Here is a 17,330-nt window from a genome sequence, read left to right as displayed (position 1 = left end):
GAAGAAGAAGACGAAGACATTCACGGGATGTGCCACCTGTAGGCTTCGAAAGATCAAGTGTGACTTGGGGAAACCATTTTGTGAACGGTGTAAGAGGTCTGGTCTCGTGTGTGCTGGCTATACAATTCAACTGTGCTGGTTTAGGCCCATTCAGTTTGATAAGTATGGGTACCAGATAAGATTTGGAGACGACGACGAGGAGAATGTACAAAAGGGGTTTCAGAGGAGAAACGTGGAGTTTGTAAAGTATGAACGCGAATATGAAACTTATGAGGAGATGGACAGGGATCTAGGGATGCTACACAGCCCAAATTACGCACTGATCGAGGATCAACAGACTTGGTTTCAAGGTCCATTTGGCGTCTTTGAAGGGTTGAAGAATATACCTAATGACCTCATGAATAAGAGAAAGAAAATAAAAAGAGGTAAATACGCTAAGCAACGGATGGAGATCGTACAGGTCAATCTGAACGAGAGACGACAAAAATCAACACCAAGCGATACGAGGAATACAAGCAACCACAGTACACCTATGTCATACGACTCATTTGCAAATGGGAATGCAGCGAATGGTACCATAGATCAAGGACACAAAAATGATGACAACCTCTTCTCAAATGACCGATTCAATCATGAATGGCTCTCGAATGAGTTACGCTTTGATGCTCTGCTATCTGCAACAGCGGTGAGTGCATCAATAGATCAAAACAAGCTGTTTACCGATTTGTTATATCCAATTCCATCAAATGTGAATGGAAGTAGTGGACATGAAAACCCCGGTGTTATTAATGGCTTAGCTTTACCGTATGATGAGACGGATGGTGGTATACAGTTTTCAGCGTATGAAAGGGAGGTGTTCAACGTACTAAGACCACAGGCTCACATGGCAGAACAGGAGGAAACAAGGGCCAATTCAGACACAACAATAAGGACACCTGATGAAATTATTATTGAGACTGCTGAATCAAAGATGCCAGAAGATGCAATAAAGATTATTGAAACACCAGTGCTCACACCTGAACTCAGAGCTTCGCTCAACATTCCGACAAATGGTATACAAGTTACCTCACTAACAAGATTTTTACTGGACTACTATTTTAACCATGTTGCAGATCTTATGACGGTTGTGATGTTTCCAAGAAATCCTTGGAAGACCATCTACTTTCCAAGAGCAGTACTTGCACTGGGAGATTTAGCAGCTAGAGGGAAATCTTCTAAATCGAGGATGTCGTTGCTCAATGCGCTTCTAGCCGTTGTGTGTTTCAATTTACAGTCGAAGTATGAAAAGGGATCCACAGAGATGAAGTTCTTCCTCGATTTGGGAATTCAATTTAGAACTCAAGCAACTGCGTTCCTGAAGAAAATGCTCCAAAGTGGAATCAATGCCTCCAAGATGCAAGATGAAAGGTATAAAGATGTGATCGTTGCTATGCTTTCTATGAATACGATCGATGTTGTTTGGGGAACAATGGCAGACTGTCAATATCATTTGTCGTTGTGTGGCGAGTTCATTGCTCAGAGGATGGCTATCAGACCTCAGTTGAGTAACAAGGCAAAGTCACTGCATAGAATATACTCATTTTTACGGCTGATTCAGGATTCAACCAGTTTTCAAAACTTGGAAAACATCAATGAAGAACAAAAGAACAAATATCTGGATATGCTGGAACATTCCAATGCCAATAGAACGTGCAAAGGTGAATTTCAGGAGGTGATTTACCCAGATGATGGGACAATAGGGATCGTCTTCGTAAAATCTGATACTGCTGTGACGAGGTACGAACCAAACTTTATTAATTGCAACAGATCAACCACTGAAAAGGGTACAAAGCTTTTACTCACAGAGGCTATGTATGGCATTACAAATTCACTGATTCTGTTCTTCAGTGAGGCTGTCAAACTACTGAAGCTGAAGCTCTACCTTGAGAAGAATGGTGATCCCAAAGACAACCTAAGATTCAAAAATGTCTGTACCACCTTTGAGAAGAGACTAATAGAATGGCAACCCGAATGGATCCTAAAGGACGATGAGGGTAATTTCTTTACGGATTTCCATGAAGGTTTACACCATCAAATCCACTCTATGCACAATGCTCTAATTGTGTACTATTTCACTCTCATACGTGAACTTGGCGATATATTCCTTCAAAAGCACTGCACAGATTGCATCTCACACCTGGAGAGTCTACTGGAACTCAGCAAAGATAAAAATGTGAAGATACATTCAATGTTCTTCCAAGGCTTCATCGCAGGGTGTTCAGCGACAGATGCAAGACTCCAGTCGCGTTTCAGAGAGTGGGCAGTGAAGTTTGTGAAGCTAAGTGGAATCGGGTCCTATTGGGGTACTAGACAAATCATGTTCGAAGTATGGAGACGGAGAAAGAACGCAGAGCCAAATGATAACTGGCTGAGCGTTCACAGAGATTGGGAGATGAACGTGATGCTTTCATGAGCCTTACATAGTGCACGAATTAAGAGAAACCAACTGCAAATATTTCAGTCACACCTACATTGGAGCGGTCCATGGGGCTGATGGTGACTATAACTGCTATCGTATATAAACGAGCGGACCCTTTAACCCCCACATCTGCCAGCCTGTATCAGTTAGAGAGGCTCCATCAAACTCAGGCCCGGCTGTTCATTTACCTGTCCAGTCCAGATGATTCACAAGTCAAAAGATGACTCATGACTCATGAAAAATTTCCACATATGGGAAAATCACAGAGTCATGTCAAATTTTGCGCTTGCGAGTCACGGAAGCTCACCGAGGGCCAGTTGAATCATCATCTCAGGGTGTGGGACATATATAAAGAAGGTAGCGAGACTAATTTCTCTTATAATCATCCATGAGCGAATCCAAACCTCGTGCTCTGTTATATTGGATAGTTTCATAGCTATGAGTGAGCTAGAGGATAAGCATTCACTTCAGGTGACCAATGAGGAACAATCACAGACAGACGTTGTGGAGTTCACCGAGGAGGAGCTTGCCAGACTGGAGAAAATCTACATCAAGCTGGATTTGAGAATCATTCCGGCGTTGTGGTGTCTGTACTTCTTGACATCGTTTGGTTCTTCTGCGTATGGTAATGCCTTGACGATGAACTCTGAGGCTGGTCACTCTCTGAGACAGACCCTCAACTTGACTGCTAAGCACACATCAACGGCTTCTGCTTTGTACTACGTTGGTTACATCATTTTCGATGTGCCTATGAATATTATAATGACCAAACTGGCTCCACAGGCATGGCTGTCGCGTATTGTGATGTCTGTTGGTTTGGTGTATGCTTGTTACGCTGCTCTTGATTCTGCAGGCGGTATCATTGCCATTAGATTGATTTCTGGTATCTGTGGTGCTGGTACCTGGCCCGGAATGAGTTACTACATCTCTCTATGGTACCCTCCGCAAAGAATGACAAGACGTGTTGGTTATTACTTCACAGCTGCTCAATTATCTGCTGCTTGTGCAGGGTTGGTCGCCGCAGGTTTCCAGAGAATGGATATGACACACGGTAAAGAAGGATGGAGATGGTTCTTCCTTGTCTACGGTGTCATCACGGTTTTCGTCGGTGCTCTTCTTCTCTTTTGGCTACCAGATAACCAAAGGGACAGAGAATCCAACTTCAAGATCTTCAGAAAGGTAAAGGCTTTGAATGTTTACCCACTTAATGACGAAGATAGATTGCTTCATGAAAAGGATATGTCACAGTACAGAACTAAGCTCACATGGACCGCAAGAGATATTTGGAACATTTTGGTCGACATCAAGGTTTGGCCATTGATCATCATGTACTTTGGTGTGGTTGGTACAGGTTATGGTCTAGCTGTGTTTGGTACCACTTTGATCAGAACCGTGTTGGGTGTCAGTTCCATCGATGTTTCCCTGCTTTACGCGCCTATCTGGTTATTCGACCTTGCCGCAATCCTTCTCATCACGCCACTTTCTGATATATTCAAGAAGTTTAGACCACTTATCTTCTCTTGCTCAACCGTTATAATCATTGTCGGTCTCGTTGTCTGCACTTATGCGGGCCCTAAATGGAGTCGTTATGGTGGATTGCTCATCACAGGTTTCGGATTGGGCCCAACTGTTCCGACATGTATGTCCATAACAGCTGACATCTTTGGCCGTAAGCACGGTGACATTGGTGTTGCTGTCTCAAGTGCGCTTGTTTCCGGTTTAGGTAACTTGGGTTCTGTCATGGCCACTTACGCATTGTTCACTGGATGGCCTGCAGATGCTGCTAGACAGTACGAGTATTCAAACATGATATTGGTCCTGATCTGTGGTCTTTCCATCATCGCTGCATTCTTCTGTTGGTTGCTCGAAAGAGTCATCAAGGAGAAGCACACCTACTACTAATTCTTAGACTCTTTAATGCTAATTTGATTTTACGACACCTCCTCCATATTACAGAAAGCGTAGTCCACTTGATAGATTTGTAGTTTTGGCGGCATTGGGGAGCCGTAAGCGCAAGCGTTGCCTCTCCGCATAGGCTACACCCGGAAAAATTTTTGTACTCTGCAGATGGCTCAGCAGTTATTCCGAAATAACTTTAATTTATCGGGGTTAACCTGCACGCAGACACATCTCGTCATAACTTTGGGGAAGGTCAACACGTAATTGATTGGGCCGACGGGAGGGGGACGGAGCAAGAACAGCATTTCCCTTCCAATCAGATTACTATATAAACCACCACGATTGGCCTTAACCAGGAAGTGTCTATTGGGACTTATTCAACATCATCAGCTAACAATTACATCATGTCACAAAACTTAAACATTGGTACTGTCGGTACGGGAATCTTCGCCACGAACAACCACCTCCCGGCTATCCAGAAACTCAATGAGAAGTTCACACCTGTGGCTGCGTTCAACAGAACAAAGGCTAAAGCCATTGAGTTTGCTAAGAAGGCAGACATCCCGGAGCAAAATGTTCACGATACATTGGAGTCTATCATGAGTGACAAGAATGTCGACGTTTTAGACATCTTAGTCCCTGTGCAGTTCAACTTGAGCACCCTTGAACAAGCAGTGAGCCATGGTAAGCCGGCAATCATCGAGAAGCCAATTGCCGCAACTCTTGATGATGCAAGGGCCATTGTGAAACTGGACAAGAGCACCGACATTCCAATTGTCATTGCAGAGAATTGGCTATACTTAAAGATTGGTGATATCCTCTTGGAACAGCTTCCAAAGATTGGCAATGTGCTAGGTTTCACCTACAGATATACTGGTCCTTACAACAAAAGCAACGTTTTCATGAACACGCCGTGGAGACTGAAACCAGAACACATTGGTGGATATCTAAGTGACGGTGGTGTGCACCAGTTAGCCCTTCTTACTAAAGTTGTTGGTCCAATTAGTTCTGTCTCCGCGTTGACTAAACAAGTTAGAGAAACTTCTGGCAGTGACGATATCTTATTCTCTACAATGCACGCAGAGAGTGGTGTTATCGGTACTTTCACATACGGTTCCGCATTTGGGGCCACAGAGAAACTGGGGAGCTTTGTCATTTACGGTGATGCCGGATCCTTAACTGCTGATTTCAGTGCTGGCAAACCTTTGAAGATCACCGTGATGACTGGTGACTCGGCACAGGAATCAAAGGTTGAATCTGAAATCGAATTTAAGGAAAACGATACTTTCGGTTTGGCTGATGAGTTTGAGAATCTACACGAAGCCGTCACTAAGAAGGACAAATCTGTCATCGTCTCTACCCCGGAAAAGGCATTCCATCATTTGGCCATCGTTGCTGCTGCTTTGGAGTCTTCAAAGAAGGGTGGTGACTCTATAAAGGTCCAGAAACCATAGACTTTGATCTTTGCCTCCCCATGGAAATTTGAATATATTGACCCTATCAAGATGTCATAAGAAAACAATGCAAATCGTTTATTAAACAACCCCTATTTTTTAATTCCTTTGTACTTGTCCTTCGTGTAATCCCGCTGGCCTGGGTCTAGCTGGTTGTTAAACCCTAGTAAAGCTCTTGATGCTGCCTCTGTAGCTCCAATTACAGGGCGAAGAAGAACAACAGGAGTAGCTCTTAGAACAGCCATTGTAGTATCATGGGCACTTCCACTTTCGCTGATCTCAGTGCCAGCATTAATAATAGCTTCTTTAGCAACAAGTAAATTACGACCAAAACTGTCATATGCCAAAAAGAAGCCCTCCTTCAAATTTGCAGGCTGTTCAGCATAAAGACTCACAGTTTTTGGTCTCTCCTCTCCATATATTTCCTCATCATCAACATTATAGGCTCCACCACTTTCATCACCATCATAGCCCTGCGTTCTCGCAAAAGAACCCTTTCTATAGCGTGATCTAGGTGAAAGAGACACAACAGGATTGATATCGACGATAGATTCCAGTGTTGGCTGGTACACTGAACGTTGCAGGGGAGCAGCAGAACCTCTGCCTATGAGCTGTGAACTTTGACCGAAATTACGTACATCTTCATATTCAAGGTCGCTGTCATCGTCATGATAGTCATCATTATTACCATGAGCTTCATCCTGAGCAATAGGCACCCTAGCAGCTGATCCAGTCCCCCCTAAAGCCTCTTCAGCATTCTCTAGAATCTGTTGAGTGCCAGCTGCAAGTTTAACTCCAAATTTCAAAACTTCACTCGTAGTGGTTTTTGTAAATTGTTGGACACCCTTACTAATGCTTCTATACAAGCGTCCATCTTTCTTGTATTCATTAGCAGGTACAACAACTAAATCTTTGATTCCACTTCCAATTTTAGCAATGGATCTAACAGGAGCAAGTCCAGTCAAAATACCACTTAACTGGTTAGACTTGATATCTGGCATCCATAAATCATTGAGTGCGACTCCAAGTTTAGAAAACCCTGATATACCGTATAGAGTAACACTTTTCAAAACCATATCTGCACCATCTAATATGAAGAAATTCATAAATTCTGTAGTATGTCCTGATTTTAAACCCGCATAGTCAACCTTTTTAGGCTTGTAGTCAAGAACAACGTGAACTGGATTGATATCAAACCTTTGTACGTAAGGTATATCCTCATACTCATCTATGAGGGCAAAACGAGCATCTTTGAATTCTCCAAAACGTGTCAAAACTTCCAAAGTATCTTGATCCACGTGCAGACGCAAAGGAAGAACATTAACATTCAAAATAAATTCTGTCGCAGCAAGAGACACAACTGGTCTTACGGTCTTCATATTGACCTTCAACATTTTAGATCCCTTTTCTCGGTCTGAGTCTTTTAAGTAAGTCACAAATTTGTTCCAGGTAGAAGTTGGAACGTTGTCAGTGACAGAAAAATCCTTCACTTCAAAAACAAGTTCGTTGAGAACATCAAAGTCATCAATAATTTCTGAACAGCTCAAAGGATCCTTATTAGAAAGAACAGTAAAATTGCACATTACATGATCCAACTGAACCATCACTTTATGGTGTTTTGTTCTGCGAAGTTTTAGTTTCTTAATGTTACTCTTCTTTCCAACATCAATATGTGGACTGTCATCTTCAACCTTATTTGATATATCCTTATTGATGATCTGGGTAAGCTTAGAAGGATCCGTCGATAATGGTAGAGATACGATAATCGAATCAAAGACAGTTTCGCCAACAACTTGGTCAGAAGTTGTTTCAGTTCGTGCTTCACCAGATTGAGTGTGCTGTACTTTCTTCAACTCCTGTTGTTCCAATGCCTTCTTCTCAAGGCGTTTGACAGCATTGCTGATCGTCTTTCTCGTGTACTTCCAGTCGTAACCGTCGTGAATTTTGATAGTAACCTTGGAGATCTCCACCATTACAACCACAGGAAAACCAGACTCATGACCTTTAACTGTATCAACAGAGCCAGAGTTGAAGTGACTATCATTGAACAACAATGTGGAGTCGGATGTTTCAGATTTTGAATCAACTTTAAAACCGGTTTCACTCTCAAGCGCAGGATTGAAGAAAGGGTTATTATTTAGGTTGTCTGACTTGATAGCAAGATTTTCCAAGTCTTGCTCCAAAATATTAGATGCACTATCATCTGGTCCCTCATAATATCCTTCAACAAAGTCAAGGGGCTCATCATCAGCAGGATTAGAGTTGCCTGTATTCACCTCAGTTTTACCAGCAGTTGTTTCCGATAAATTGTTGTTAATGAACATGTTATTTTCAATCCCTTCAAACACGTTAATTTCATGATTTCCATTGACTTTGTATTTGAGGTCAGGCTTTATTATGATGGGTTGTTTTAGATCACTCAAGAGTTGCATGAGACACTGTGATGAGTCAGCACAAAGATTTAGATCTAAAGATTCGGAGTTGATATCCAAAACAACAGATGAACTTGACCATGGATCAACCGGAAACTTTACAAGGATATTCACCAAAAGTTGTTTGATATGACCAACTGAAACATGCCCACGAGAGCTTAGATAGGAAGCTTGCGTCCAGGATGACCTCATCGACTGAGTGCTTCGTGCAAGCTCATGAGTTACAATATTAGAAATGTCGTCGATAAGCAGTAATGAAGCATTTCTTAACTCAGATCGAACAACGACATTTGGCATCACAATAATGTCGATGTTACCACTTGGTATTACCAGTGTTGCCTTGGACTTTAATCTCTCGGGGTTCAAGCCGATAGAAGAATCAGAAATATTTAGTTTTATCTCAAATTCAGAATCTGGCTTGATGTTCTCCGAGTCAGAAATACCTTCACTATTGGCCAATGAATCCTGCTTTCCACCGTTTAACATAGAGAGCCACGTCGTATGGTAATCAATACAAGTGTTCCTCAACGATGTGTGAAAGGTTTTGAAATTTTTTGTTCTCGCTGATATCATTGGTGTAGATCGATCATCAGGGTTAATGATAGACACGAGATAGTCTATTGCATCAGCACATTTCCTCTCAATTGAGGCCGTCATTATATGAGTCTGAATACTCCCATCCTTATGCAGAAGGACTGTATTTTTCTTTAACTCTCCAATAATATCTCCAAAAACAGGCGAAACTTCCTTTATCTGAAGGTTTACGCTGTGCACTGATACTAGTAATTTGAGGAGTTGACGAGATTGGAACATCACGTTGCTCGATGTCCTAGCCTTTTTCTTTCCCTTAAACACAATGTCTGGAGCCGGTATTTCAATTAGTTTTGAAAAGTTAGAGCATTCGTTAATCAATTCTTGTAAGTCAGAAAGTGCAATAACAAGAGATATAGATTTCATTTCAAGGGACAATTGTGTCATAAGGAATGACTCATGACCATTTGTGTCAAAGGAGCGTATCTGCTTATTATTCAAGTGTCTGAGAAGCCTGATGTTCTCAACGGTGAGCACATTTTGAGCTTGACCAGATGAGTTTCTCGAAAAAACAACTTTCTGAATGGATAGTTCACCATTAGAGGATGTGTATGATAATGGTGACACCTGCAAACTAATGCCCGATGAATCAGAAAGATTGAGATTCAATGAAATGGCCGACGTTTGCACTATAATATTACCGGGCTCTTGTTTCCTGATAGGTCTCTTGCTTTTGAGCTTAGCCAGTGATTCACTGATTTGTGGTGCCAAGGAAGAAAGATTTATCACTGATTGAAAATGCTTCAACTTAAGATTAAGTTGTAGTTTTTTCGATACAAGTACTGTCAGATCATCACCCATTAATTCAAACCTTAAATCGTTCTTATCAGAGTCTTCCTCGAATTCTCCAACAACTTCATCACCTTCTGTTATGAAGATTTTGTTCAAAAAGCCATGGCAGTGTGTTGGGTTAACATACTGCACTTCGAAATGCTGTATGCAAAGAGAAGTTTCATCATCATTGGCGAATGAGCCATGATCAGTGAGAGCAGATTCCAAATTGAGAAAAACTTTCCGCACAAGCAAGTTCTTAAAGAGTGGATTGCCATTAGGCTGAGTTGATTGACCTTTTGCTTTGAATTTTGACTCAGTTTTGGGCAGTCTTCCAGAAGAATTGTAAGACGAAGCACCCCCAAATGATTCAATGATGTTCAACAGAGTAAGGGGAATTGGGACCGCTGCGATTTTAACCTCATCTATAATGATATTAACGTCTTCCACACTTGATATGCCAGTAAAAGTGGCACTAAGTTCATTGATAAACACAAGTTTTGCTCCTCCATTATTAATAGTTTTGAGTCTAGATTGGAGAACTTCTGACGCTGCACTCATGTATATGGAGCTCGCCTCTTCTTTGGAATAAACAAGACTATCATTTAGGTCATTTGGAAGTATTGATGAGGACATCATATTCTCAGAACAATCATCGTTCTCATCTTCAGAGCTTGACTGATCATCATTTGAGCTATCCTGTGATTCGTCTCTTACATCACCACCCTTGCCAGGATTAACATTTGGACGAACAGCAACAACAGTGATTCCAGACGTCTTTACTGTTCTAGTTCCGTCCAATGTAGAAAAATCCACTCTTTCAATATCCAAATCAACGGTAGAGTGTTCCATAATGACACGTACAGTAATATTTTTGATATCGATATGCAGTCTTGCTAAAGCAGCTTCGACTGCTTTTGCCATCATAGTGTTCAGCCTCGAAGTGTCACCAGCTGGACCCTGTGACAATGGTGTTGTTTCAGATGTAGGCTCAGATAGTGATCGGGAAGAGGTTTCATCATCTTCAAGATTGACATCAACCATAAGGCTGTTTGCAAGGTCAAGCGTACTTTGTGCAAGTGAAAAAGATGACTTTTGCAGATCATGATTATGCAAAGTTGATGGCGATGAGTCCAGGGCAACTGTTATATCCAAACCGTCACCTTCGATGTTGACGCCCCCAGTCATGTTAAGTTCAAGCTTAATGTTCTTCACTTTCCCACTCCTTAGGTGCATACCTGGTATTTTGAAGGCTTCTGTATCAATTTCAACATCGGTCAATGTCACTTGACTGCTTGATCCCAATGACACGTCTAGATTTGGTAGATCGATTTCTGAAAAAAGAGATAGTTGTTGCAAAACACAGAGGAGGAGCCTCTTCTGGATATTCTGAGGCATCCACTGAGGAACCATGTTCGAATGCTATCTTTTGAGTAGAAGAGAGCCAGGCAAGTATCCAACAGATCAAGAAAGGATAAAGAAAACAAGCACCTCCACGCACACAATCCAACCGATCCCAAGCTAACCGCTAATGAGAAAGTCAACAAGCTGTTAAGTCCCCACTGATTCCTCTCTTGCTTATAGCCTTCTATGTAGATACCTCCTGTGTGGCGTCCAGAATTGAAAAACAAACACTGATAGCGCTGGCACAAGACGTATTAGTATCTTTGAGCTTTGATTCTTCGAAACAAGTCTTAGATAGTATAAGATGCGATGAGAAAGAGAGAATACTCACTGACTTAGCGCCCCGGGAGTATAATTTGATAAGGATACTTGGTGTTTATACCCTAAATCTTTTGTGTCAACGGAGAAGAAACGGGTCAACTGCTAAAACCGCTTTGTCGTGATTGTTCTTGCTTATCTACACGCAGAAAAATTGGCAGAATTGGTATTGTGCCACACTCGGCTTCAGAAGTGTGCCTACCGTTCATACCGGTGATGGTAGTGGTGCACGCCTTACGCATTAACATTTAATTGGGCAGGGAGGAAGGGAGGGAGCGGAGGTGATGGCGGTGAACAATGGACGGTGTACTTCGTGTGGTTTAGCTTGAAATTCCAAGAAGAGGGTTTGAAATCGCCGAATTGCTGACTGGTTTTAAGGGTACGGTCAGCACTTTCCTACGGGAGAGATGTCACAGCAGATTGGATAATGCACGAAAATGGTTCCCACCCACTCTCCCCAAATGGCGTGGTACTTTGCAAACAATCATAGCGGGAATGCAGATTGCTGAGACATCCCAACCACCACAGATCGCACGATTAGCTCCGTGATTGACCCTATAGAGTTCTTACGCAACGTCCGCGTACATACAGTCTCGAAACCGTTGAAACACACATATGTATAACAGCATCGCTGCCCCCTCTGTGTGGACCGTCTCGGTATCCAGCACTTGCCTTCGTCTGACCGTGGGCCAGGTCCCCATTCTAGTCGCTGTAGAAACCACGAAAAACTCTACCCTACAGCTCGATCTACGCCTAAAAAATGTGTCCCCTGAACTAATTATCCCCATTTCTTCTTCCCAACCTTTGCAATTTGAAAACATCTCACCGAAAAGGGATGTCCAATGGCCGCCTTTGCAGGCATCCTTACGCAGAACCCGCAGCCCAAATATTTTTCAGTTTATTTTTGGCGTGGGTTTTGGTTGGAAAATGACGTTTTGCGCAGCGCTTGTACCTCGCTCACCCCCATTTTGGTAAAGGTGCGCATTTTCTAACACACACAAAATCAAAACAACAGGGCCAAAGAAAAAAACAAAAACCAAAAACAAAAAACAAAAAACCTCCCTCTCGTGCCACACACTCCTGCAATCGCTCATACCAACCGTTGGATCCAGAGAAGGGAGAGCGTTTCTCAAAGGGATCCTAGAGAAACAGAGAAGTCGACTCAAAAGAGCCCGTTTCCCCCTTTCTTTATCACGCATATTCGCTGGTTGACCTATACCGTTAATTCTGTTGACGGTTTTGTTTTTGTTTTTGTTTCCCCTTGTGTGTTTTCCTCTCTGAAGGGTCGATTACAAGCACACTTCCAGAGGACGCACTGCCAGTTGCCCTTGCTTCCTTCAACACAGAGTGGTGAGAGTGTCTTAGACGGGAGACGAGTCATAAGGCGATATCTCTTTCGAGCCCTTGATCGTTTTGTGCCGTGTGTCTTTGTTGTTGTGTTGACAATACGGGCTTCACTTGTTTCTGTTCCCCCCTCTCACACTTTTAGGGTTACTGCCATACTCAACGCAACGGGTCACCGATATAACGTGCATTATTAATATATTATACCACAAGAGTTGTTTGGTTGATTAGAACCATAAAGAGCTTGACCATTCATTCCTTTAACTTGACCTACTGGAGCACTCTTTTTGAACTCAAATTCAACACTCTGCTGAGACCACACACAGAGCATGCCACAGCATAGAAGATCCGCGGATCAGAATTGCGATCCCAAGAGCAACAACAGCGATAACGCGTTGAACCAAATACCGCCGGCGTTTAGCGTGCCAGGTGCTTACCCGTCAAGAGGTGGATACACGTACAATGCAACGTCTCCAATGCTGTCGAGCCAGTTTGATAGTCCCAAAATGAACAGTAAGAATGGCAATAGTAACCAGCTGTCGCGGGCTGCCTCATCACGGAGTCTGAACCAATCACTGATCACTGCAGATATTCCAACGGCTACCCGCTCGAGGAAGAAATCACAGTACTTGAAACTCATACCGCCCGTACCAAATGACAACCAGGTCCACGAATTCCAAGGCCATTTAGAGCAGATACGTACCAGGTCCCATGCCCATGACCACCAAGATCCCTACCAATATCAACATCAGCACCAAGGGCAACCTCTAAACCAACAACAGCACAAAGCTTATCCATCCCAGATGAACCCACCTGAGACGCCTCGTCAAAGACCACCAGATGCAAATTTCCAGAAGACACACCAATATCAATATCAGACACCAAATGAACATCAGCAACGACAGGACCGCTTTCAACAACCTTACCATAATCATCATCAGCGACCTTCTGATGTATCTCAATATTCAGGGACCAGTCAGCGTCAGATACAACACGTTCAAAGCACGCCATCTTCTTTACCCAACATATCTACACCGAACGTGTCCTCTGTGAGCACACCGTCGAAGCAAATTGTTTCAAATAACTCATCAACTACTGAGAAGTCTTCAAGGGAGAGCTCTATCTGTGCTACATGTCAAAAGCCAATAACTACAAAATCAGTTAAGGCACTGGGGAAGAGATACCATACCGATTGTTTTCGTTGTGCAGAATGCGGAACTCCAATCTTGTCAAAGTACTTCCCCTTCGAATTAGATGATGGAACAAAGATCCCGCTCTGTGAAGAACATTTCTACAAGAGGAGAGGCTTAATATGTTGTATTTGTAATTCTTACTTGAAGGGTATCCATTACACAGTCTTTGGAAGGAAATACGACGCCGAACATTTCTGCTGTAAGATTTGTTCTAAAAAATTCGATGCTGATGAGGATTTTTTCAATCACGAGAACGATATATATTGTCATTACCATTTCTCAAAGTTCTTCATTGACCGCTGTGAAGGTTGCGAATTTGCAATTCTCAAACAGTATGTCGAAATCTCCAGAGGTGGTCGAAATCAGAAGTGGCATGTTGAGTGTTATATGATACACAAGTGTTGGAACGTGGCAATCACACCGAGTACTATAGGCCTAATATCTTTTCCAAAAGTGGATCCAACACCCGAAAACATTAAATCATTACCAGATACCAATCCAACACCAGATCAACTAATATCAATGGAGGGGAAAGCATCAGAGAAGATATCTGAGATATGGTCAGCGCTATTTCAATTCGAAGAAGACACGGCTATGTGTATCTCGGATATGTTGCAGTATGCGACTGCTCAGGACCAAGCAAGAGGTCTAGCAGCTACTGCTAAATTGGTGCTAAAAGTTGATGCATTGTTCAAGAGTCTAGAAAGTTTACACCGTCTTGGAATTGAGGGCGGTAACACCACCTCCGCGTTGGCTACACTCTCTATCTCTAACAATGAAGATGTTACATTTCAGACTTTGAAGAAGGAACCGAGAAATTTCTCAGCAAAAGTGATGATTTATCTTGCCATTCTCAGAAAAACAAGCAAAGGTTTGGCGGACAGTAGCAAATCTCAAGATCTTATTTTGTCTGTCATTACAGGATTGGCTCATTATCTCAAGCTGTTAATACGCTATGGACTTAATAACTCGTTACAGTACAACAAGTCATCGCACACAACTAATGCTCTTGATAAATTCTTAAGGGAAGTGAGGAACCACGAGAGTGTACCGAAAGATGCACTATCTGCACTAGAAATTCCCCTGGATGCATCAGACCTTTGTTTTCACTGTCAGAAGAGTATTGAGTCTAATTGTATTCAGTACCAAGATAAGAGATGGCACATTGATTGTTTACAGTGTACGAATTGCCATAAAAATTTGCAATCCCATGGTGGTATTAGTGATGCATCGTTCAATTCAAACAGCAATTGGGTTTTATGTGCACAGTGTGCAATTGATGATCCAGATGCGAAGCCCGGTTTCAAGTCCGTGTCCAAACTTATGCAGTTGAGTTACTTGATGAAGATTGCCATTGTGAGATCGAAGGCTGTCATGGATTATGAACACGAGGGAAAGCAGACAAACAGCCAACCAGAAGCTAGAGCTACTGAGGAGTCCGAACACAACTACAGAAAGACATTAAATGAAATTAAGAGACTGAGATCAACGAGACAGAACACCAAAATCACCGATATTTCGTCGCAAGATGTTGCAAGAAGGTCGATGGTTGTGGAAACAGTCAATAAGTCTAAAGATGAACTTGAGAGATCACACGTCACCATGGAGTCGGAGGAGAATTTGTTACAGCAGAAGGTTTCTGTCGAAGATGGACTGGTCGGCCCTTCTTTAAGTAAACGGAGTTTCCACAGAGCTAAGAATGTGATTATGAATCAGAAAGTCTTGACGCTAGACGATATTCCAAGAATTGTCGCTGCGGAACATGCACGAGAACTCAGACCTAACACATACAAATATCATAATCCTCATGCAGAAGAGGGTCTCTTCAAGGGTTTGAAACCGAATAGTGGATCATTATACCGTACAAAGTCTCCTACAAGCCACAAAGCGCCTTCAATAAAGGAGATTCCTGTGAAGTACTATTCTCAGCTTTCTGAGAGGGAGTTATGCATCTTGAGTCATATTTCAATTGCAGCTCTTAACTATTTGTTGTCCAAGCAGAGAATCAACTCAGATATTGATACCAGCAAATTAATTGATTTGAAGAAGACACCAACGTTCTGGGACAAATTGAAGGGATTGGGAGGGGAGAAGAAAACCGCTAATATTAACCGTGTTTTTGGATCAGATTTGATACTTCTGGTCTCAAAAACTGGCGTGGAATCTTCACAAAGTAATGGACCTTCAAAGGTTAGAATTCCACTTCTGATTGATGACCTTTTGACTGCACTATACCAAAAGGATATGTCTGTGGAGGGTGTTTTCAGAAAAAATGGTAATTTGAAGAACTTGAGAGAACTTGTTGAACGAATTGATGCAAACCCATCGAATATTCCTGATCTTCAGAAAGAAAATGTGATACAATTATCAGCTTTGCTCAAGAGGTTCTTGAGAGAAATGCCAAACCCATTGTTGACCTTTAGATTGTTTGACCTCTGGATTGTGTCCCAGAAGATACCTGATTCAGCGATGAAGAGAACGTTCTTTGAATTGTGTTACTCTCTATTACCCAAACCTCACCGTGATTTAGCCGAGGTTTTGTTTTTCTTCTTCATGTGGGCTTCATCCTTTTCAAACATTGACGAGCAGAACGGATCGAAAATGGATGTTCATAATTTGGCGACAGTGTTATCGCCTAATGTTCTATATCCTAAACCAAGTGAAGTAGAGAGACCATCTACAAACGGAAAGGCAGTTGCAGCCACTTACTTTGATGCGTTTGCCGAAAACGAAGGTGAGAATTATTACCTCGCTATTGAAGTTGTTGATTATTTGATTGGACACAACGAGGAGCTCTCCGTCGTTCCAAAGTACCTTCTACAGATTTATGACCTGTGTGAGTTTGATGCATCCGAGGACTACTCTTCAAAGAGTATATTTGCGTCAATTGAAACTGTTCTCAAGCACAAGTCATCGATTCTTGACAACATCGGGAAGGAGTTACCAGCCGATCCAGAACCTGCTGACAATAGTGCTATTGTTGAAGGACCGTCGCAACCGGTTACCACAACTATCGAGAACTGAGCCCAGGTAATAATGCAAGAGTGACGAGTTTTCCACCACATATAATGAAAATCAAACATCAATGTTACGAACCATAAATCTTTGAAAGTTAAGAAAGCGCGTTCTTTTCCCACTGCATAAACCTCTACAAAACGTTCCAAGATAAATAGATACAACACAACCGTGTCACCGATGTGTTACGATAAATAGATAAATAGTTCAGCAAGAGCATATCAAACACCATGCTGATAGAATAACAAGCTATGGAATGTGCGGCACGTTCCAGAGCCTGGTCAAACTGAGAAATATGCAAGTGCGTCTTGTCTGTTACATGCCTGACTGTAACATGCCTAAATGGCCTGATGGTTTACACACACATCTTACGTTTGCTGCTCAGAGGACAAGCTCCCAAGTTGTTTCACTATCACCTTGCCCTTCTTTTGTTGATTCTCAGTATATGTTA

The 17,330-nt window shown here is 42.3% G+C and overlaps 5 protein-coding genes across 5 annotated transcripts; 4 read left to right on the top strand and 1 right to left on the bottom strand.

Moving 5' to 3' along the window:
- Window positions 1-1,117: 1,117 nt before the first annotated feature.
- On the top strand, window positions 1,118-2,452 carry CYBJADRAFT_176850 (fungal specific transcription factor domain-containing protein; the record flags this gene model as incomplete). Its single annotated transcript, XM_020216822.1, has 1 exon — window positions 1,118-2,452. One exon carries the CDS (start codon window positions 1,118-1,120, stop codon window positions 2,450-2,452), a length of 1,335 nt encoding a protein of 444 aa, XP_020071809.1.
- Window positions 2,453-2,674: 222 nt separating this feature from the next.
- CYBJADRAFT_61658 (high affinity nicotinic acid plasma membrane permease) lies at window positions 2,675-4,406 on the top strand. The gene has a single exon (XM_020217826.1). The coding sequence runs from the start codon at window positions 2,897-2,899 to the stop codon at window positions 4,358-4,360; it is 1,464 nt and encodes a 487-aa protein (XP_020071808.1). The 5' UTR covers window positions 2,675-2,896; the 3' UTR covers window positions 4,361-4,406.
- A 355-nt stretch (window positions 4,407-4,761) lies between these two features.
- On the top strand, window positions 4,762-5,811 carry CYBJADRAFT_124649 (uncharacterized protein; the record flags this gene model as incomplete). The annotated part of the gene is made up of 1 exon (XM_020212544.1): window positions 4,762-5,811. One exon carries the CDS (start codon window positions 4,762-4,764, stop codon window positions 5,809-5,811), a length of 1,050 nt encoding a protein of 349 aa, XP_020071807.1.
- A 92-nt stretch (window positions 5,812-5,903) lies between these two features.
- Window positions 5,904-11,018, bottom strand: ATG2 (Atg2p; the record flags this gene model as incomplete). The annotated part of the gene is made up of 2 exons (XM_020212558.1): window positions 5,904-7,914; window positions 7,963-11,018. 2 exons carry the CDS (start codon window positions 11,016-11,018, stop codon window positions 5,904-5,906), a joined length of 5,067 nt encoding a protein of 1,688 aa, XP_020071806.1.
- Window positions 11,019-13,705: 2,687 nt separating this feature from the next.
- On the top strand, window positions 13,706-16,756 carry LRG1 (GTPase-activating protein LRG1; the record flags this gene model as incomplete). The annotated part of the gene is made up of 2 exons (XM_020212224.1): window positions 13,706-16,523; window positions 16,566-16,756. Coding segments are annotated over 2 exons (3,009 nt in total), but the record flags the coding sequence as incomplete, so codon positions are not given.
- Between the last annotated feature and the right edge of the window lie 574 nt (window positions 16,757-17,330).

Source organism: Cyberlindnera jadinii (assembly GCF_001661405.1).
Source record: "Cyberlindnera jadinii NRRL Y-1542 unplaced genomic scaffold CYBJAscaffold_3, whole genome shotgun sequence".
Classification (NCBI taxonomy): domain Eukaryota; kingdom Fungi; phylum Ascomycota; class Saccharomycetes; order Phaffomycetales; family Wickerhamomycetaceae; genus Williopsis; species Williopsis jadinii.
Note: the sequence above shows the minus strand (reverse complement) of the source record. Positions and strands in the feature narration are given on the sequence as shown.

Excerpts from the sequence above, each read along its gene's own strand:
- CYBJADRAFT_61658 (XM_020217826.1), top strand. The coding sequence starts at position 2,897 with ATGAGTGAGCTAGAGGATAAGCATTCACTTCAGGTGACCAATGAGGAA.